The following is a 6,380-nucleotide window of genomic DNA, read 5'->3' on the forward strand; positions in this document are numbered from 1 at the left end:
ACAGTCTAGCGAGTTTAAATCATTGCCCAACTAATGTTATTAAAGGTATAGTGTTAGTCAATCGTGCGTTAAAGGATAATCCGCCTTAATTCCGATGACAACATTGATCCTTTAAACTAGATAGTGCATTACGTTTGCTTCTTAGATTACAAGGCTTATTTTCCTTACAAAGAATTCCGTTCAGCGTAATGCATTGTAAATTAGATTAAAAGCTAATTGTACGTAGAGTTGGAAATAAATATATTATGTTCCAACCGTTCAGTGTCGGATGAACAACATTGTCTAACCAACTTTAGATTTACGTACGTAAATCTATACAAATAAAAATGATTCACAAAATATATTGCTAAGTGCAAAACTAGCGAGACAATGCGACTTTTTTTGTTTATTACTTGAACTCTGAGGGAGATTTTTATGTAGGGAAAAAATAGAAAAAAAATATTTTTTCTTTTTTTACTACCAAAGTTTTTATTCCGGAACAGCGAACATATATTGGATATAGCGAAATGTTATATAGTTGGTATGCAAATACTTAAAAAGTAGGCTTAGAAACCTTATTAGTTAGCGCAGCTACTTTCAAATAAAAATACGATTTATAAATATTTTTATAAATGTATATTGATTAAAAATTTTCAAAAGTATAATAAGACCGATGTTATGAATAAACAGCAAAGGCATTTTACGTTAGTTAGAAGTTACTGTTATTCATGAAATTTGAATTAATTTTGACGCAAATTTAAATCTTCATATCTTAATAGACATTCATATTTTAAAAGCAATTTCATATTAGTACATTTAAATTTTCACACACAAGTTTATTTTTGGAGTCTTACTTTCTTTTGAGCTCTTTTGAAAGACTCAAAGAGTAGGTCATGGCTAAAATATCACAAGGTCACGTTCGCGCATGGTCATACTATTTACCCTTCATATCAGATTGCACGTGTTCATATACCGCCCAAGTAATATAGGGTAACAATTTATTCATACGTTGTTGTTAGCCCATGATTATATTAATGATGTGGGGCGTACATGTTAGGTCGATTATTTTTCTGTAGTCAAGCAACTGATAATAAATTAAATATTAAATACACAGGGGATCGAACTCAGACCACTACCTTTCATGAGCCATTCTTTTACTTTCAAATTAATTATTGTATTACATGTTACATGATAATTCTTAAATATTATATTAAAAAAACAAACAGAAGTAAACCATCCATACAAACACAATAATTACTTAGTAACCATTCGATAATTCAGCGATTCAAGAAAAATAACTAAAAAGCAAAATTTTTGTGATAGATTATTTATTCATTTACACTTCACCTTGCTATTTGTAGGCGTCAAAATGAATCTGTTTCGTAATCACATATTTTTCTTAATAGACCTTAGACAAGTCTCAAGCCTCCTGTGCCTGACACACGTCATCAAATTTATATGTCTGAAGCATGACGGTTTTGTCACGATGTTTTTCTTTGACTACGTCCTTGTGGAAGGTTGCAGCCGGCGCTCGAATCTCGTGGGTGACGTTAATATTACTACTAAATATAGGCCGCCTGAAAGGAACCGCTAATAAGCGCTCTCGTCTACGTATTTAATAATCTTATCTTATATCTTTAAACGAGCAATTCTTGTATATATATAATTGGAATCTCGGGATCGGCTGCAACGATTTTCATGAAATTTAGTATACGGGGGGTTTCGGGGGTTATAAATCGATCTAGCTAGGAATAAATGATAGAAAATAACAAAAAGGTGGTGTTTGAGTAGTCCCAATTTAAACTGAAAAATGAATCTTCCTGACATCTATCGGCGAATAAAAATACTATTTTTTTTAAATTTCTTTAACGACACAACCACACTAAAGCTATTCCAGCATATATAATCTATATTATTCATATTTCATCATTTTATTAGTATGTAATTCGTACTTATATATAATTTCCAAAAACACAATTTATAAAAAAATAAAAATACCGAGCAATGCTCGGCCATCCAGGCACTGTGTTTTAATACAGTGCTATGACAGTAAAGGCGGCAACACATTATTAAAACGCCACGCGACGCAACGTGTCCAGACGCGAGTAAAACACGCGACACCATGACACGCTTTCAAATTCAGAACTCATTTAACTGACAATAGCGAAGCTAGAGTCGTGTTGTGCTATGGATTTAATAAATAACGAGTCAGATGAAGATTTTGAAGTATATTTACAGATGCAAATATTGGATACATATCTGATACTATATATGACCAAAATTGTCATGAAATGCTTTCAAACTACACTTTTCATTCTGTATTGTTCAGCTTCTACTTCTATTTCTGTATCTTCTGCTTCTTTGCACAAAGCACACTACGCGCTAGGCGTCTGTCGAATCGGGTGCCAACCATCGACAACACATCGATCTAGAATGTGATCAGATGGCGTGTGCTCACATGGAGTCAGATGTTCAAAGTGTGATTCTTGACATAGAAAATAGTACAACTTGATTCGCGTCAAAACGCGTCGCGTCGCGTCCATAAATAATATTTTCTCTTTATATTTAATATATTCATTTTCAGACGATCCCTTCGCAAATCAGTGACACAACAAGGGGAAATAGCGCAACAGTTAGACGAGCTGACGGACTACCGGCCTTACTTCACGTGGTGGGTCAGCACAGTTCAGACTCTGGTGCTTCTTTTGGCCTTGCTTTGTTATGGCTTCGGGCCAGTCGGCTTCGGTCGACACACGCACACAGGACAAGTTATGTTGAAGAGTCTTAGCTTACAACAGGTATTTGAATGAAATTATTAATAAATTCTTAGTATTATTTGTTGCTTTTTTTTTAATTTTGCAGTTTTTAGTTTTATTCTTTTGTTTTTCTTTTAAATGACACTTTGTCTTTTAATGCTTGTTTTCTGTTTTTTATTTAATCTGTTTTATTTTGTTTGAATTGTATTTGTGTTTTGTATAATAATATGTGTTAAGTAGCTGTTGGATTACTTATTATTAAATAAATAAATAAATGTTTGAAATATTTAAAAATTGTATTTTTGAAGTGAAACGTTTTTTTATCGCCGTTGGAAAAAAAATCCGTCACACTTTTCCGTTCCGCACCATCTCTTTCTTGTCCGTACCATGGTTGATTCAAATAGATACGAAGCTATTAATAACTATATATAATAAAGATAACAATGATAGTAATAACTCTATTACTATAATATGAAGATAATGATAAATAATTCTATAATAATCTTAGTAGTAATAGGGTAAAATAAAATAATTCATCTCTATGATAATAAATGACTTTGGTAAACTGTATCTCATTAACTTTATTTAACCAATTTCTGTGAAGTTGCATATAGTAGACATTTTTTTGAAGAATAAGGTCATAAAGAAGTTTCACTTCTTACGTACATTTTTTTAATGCGTGTATACTATTGAATAATGAAATACGTAAGAAAGAGTAATGGCTAGTATAGAAACTCACCCCGAATTGTGGCTGATTATCTGACACACACGCAGCTGGCGATAACGACATTTTATTGTTTTTGTGTATGTGTGAAATGAAATGGTATTATTCTTTCTATGAAATTACTCCTTTAAATTTTGTTCCTGGAGAATTATGTTTTGTATGAGCTATACTTGTCTATAAAGAAAACGATAAAGGGTTATTTTCTCTTTATGAATGTTTATACAAAGACGGCAACCACTTGGAATTTATGTATACAGCAACCCTACTTTATTGCATAAAGCATTGTCAGTGCGCCGTGAACAATACATAAAACATGATATATTCTAATAATAACTTCGATGACAATTTTAAGTTAAGTTACATAAGTTGTGCCAGGACTATCCTTGACATGAATACTACATAATATTCTAAATTAAATTCTTAAGTTTTTGTTAAGAAACAACTAAAATAACCAGAAATTTTGTAAGTCAGCCTAACTCCTCCGCTAATTCGCCAAAATATCTAATCTGTGCGCTCTGAGAGTAATGAAGCGAGTTTCAGTATCGTCTGTGGATTTTATTATAGCGGGACTAAATGACGCAAAGCTTTTAGACACAACGCATTAACCCACATTTATTCGCGAGCGCACAGTTATGAGACAATATTAGGTTTTTTAGGCTTGTTACTGCCTTTATGTTAACAATATAAATTGCCTACAATATTCCAAAAAGTTTTACGAAGTTTTTAATTTCGTTTGGTGAGATAATATTTGAAACAGAATAGTAGGATGTCTACAATCAGTATCATGTGACACAGAAATTCATGAGTTACCATTATCTAGTTTGCGTCAATAGATACTATTTATTTTGATTTCTGTATTTATCTCGGCTTTGCGTCAACGTATTTTTTTCTATGTGGTCATTAGCATATGGAAATGAATGTCGTTTACCCAAAGGGAAATAATGGAGTAAAATTGGCAAGTAATTTACAAAGTAGACAAATTTACGCATTTGTTCAAAATTTCGTGGTAAATTACTGTCACGACAAAAATTGTTTTTCAGGAAATCGGCACTAACAACTTCTAAATAATGCGTTAATTAGGCTGTGTAGTAGAAAGCCTCTTATCATCTAAGCGATTAGAAAAAAATATATACTGTTAATTAACGCATACGTACTGAATACTTAATATACAAAGCTACCTTTCCCTTATATTTTGTGCACTAAAGTATATCTTATTATAAGCACGTTACAAACTTTTGTAATTAACAAGCTCTCAGTAAAGTCGACATTATTAAAGAGTGCTCAAAGTAGGTCGCATATGCTTAAAACTCTTTGTCTTTGCCGGTCACAAACGCCGACATCTTTTTCCCAACTGACCGCAGACCTTCTTGTGTCAAGATTTTTGTGTGTTTACTTTTAATATTTCATTCGTACAATTGAAGAGTATAATATATATTGACCTATTTAAATTTAAAAAATAAATTAATAATTTCAATTTATTTGAATATTTTCTATAAATTCATATTTCTATTTATGAAATATTCTAATTTGAAATGAAAATATTTAAAAGAGTATCGATATGAATTGCGGATTTTAATGTTAAATTATAATTCACTTGTTATCTCCTAAGATCTGAGGTTTGCGTGGGTTATTTTTCCTTGTTACTAAGAAATCGTTCAAACACTTGACTTAACACACTCAACTGATTTGTACCAAGAAATCCTTATCATCTGTCAATCAATGTATATGTCGCAGACGATATTTCAATCATGAATTGTCAATTCTTGGATCCCACCCCTACACACATTATTGCTATTTTTTAAATCAATTAGATCTATATAAAACACATACATATTTCAATAGACTATTAAAATAAATGAGCAGTGATGCCTCACTAATAATAATAATAATAACTTTGTACAAAATCTAAAGTTCGCAAGTGGAATTCTGCCACTCATAATGGCGTGGAATTTTAAATTAAACATGTGAAATGTTTCAGGGACAGAAGGCTACTCTTTAATAATAATTAAAATGATAAAAGAAACGCATTCAACCCGCAACAAAGACCCATCGGTCGGAACGACCTAGGGTCGTATGACGCTGCTGTATTATCGTTTTTCTAAATAAATAATTTAGTGAACACACATAGAAAAGAAATCCATTGGTGCACAGCCGAAAATCGAACCTATGACCTCAGGGATCGTAGTTGCACGCTGAATCCACTAGGCAAACACTATTACTATTCTATTAATTTATAATCTGTAATATTTGAGGTATAAACAACATGTTATATTGGAAAAAATCACAAATAGTAAGGAGTAAAAGTACTTTTGAAGTTGCCGAAATTAATTAAAACTGCGAAGCTGTGTACGTTGCTTTGTCGCTTTATTGTCGTAACTCTTAGCCACTAATAAACTCAAGACTATCGGCATCATACGTACCGAACTTTCAAAGAAATCCGTTCTTTTGTTTACAAATTGGGATTGCTTGAACGTGCTTTATCACGATGATGCCTGAGTATCGCAAGATATAATTAATAAAATAAGTAAAAAATACAACATAATTTCTGGTGCTGTAAAAAATGTTAGGTAATATAATATACTAAGGGCCTGTTTCACAATGTCCGGATAAGTTCCAAATAAGCTATTTGTTACTTATTTGTAGGATAAACAGTATTTTTGCGTTTCACGACTGTCAGATAGCGAAGTATGAATGCGAAGTATCTTATTCAAAACTTTTATCCTTCGAATAATTTATGTGTTGCATAGCTATTTGGCACTTTATCCATACATTGTGAAACAGGCCCTGAATGCAATAGCGTTCAAATAAGAATTGTGTTTTATGCAATTACTAACACTAATTTGAAATAAACATTTTATTTCTAATATAGAATACCATTTAACGACAACTCTTTGTAACGTCAAAGTATGCAAAGAACCATG

General features: G+C 31.9%; 1 protein-coding gene across 1 annotated transcript in view; it reads left to right on the forward strand.

Moving 5' to 3' along the window:
* The window catches only part of LOC110992809 (inactive rhomboid protein 1), a 99,466-nt gene that overhangs the window by 86,894 nt on the left and 6,192 nt on the right, over nucleotides 1-6,380 (forward strand). The window contains exon 6 of the mRNA XM_045631256.1: nucleotides 2,564-2,777. Coding sequence (XP_045487212.1) covers nucleotides 2,564-2,777 — 214 coding nt within the window. The remainder of the gene's footprint in view (nucleotides 1-2,563; nucleotides 2,778-6,380) is intronic.

This window comes from Pieris rapae, chromosome 15 (genome assembly GCF_905147795.1).
Source record: "Pieris rapae chromosome 15, ilPieRapa1.1, whole genome shotgun sequence".
In the NCBI taxonomy this organism is placed as follows: Eukaryota; Metazoa; Arthropoda; class Insecta; order Lepidoptera; family Pieridae; genus Pieris; species Pieris rapae.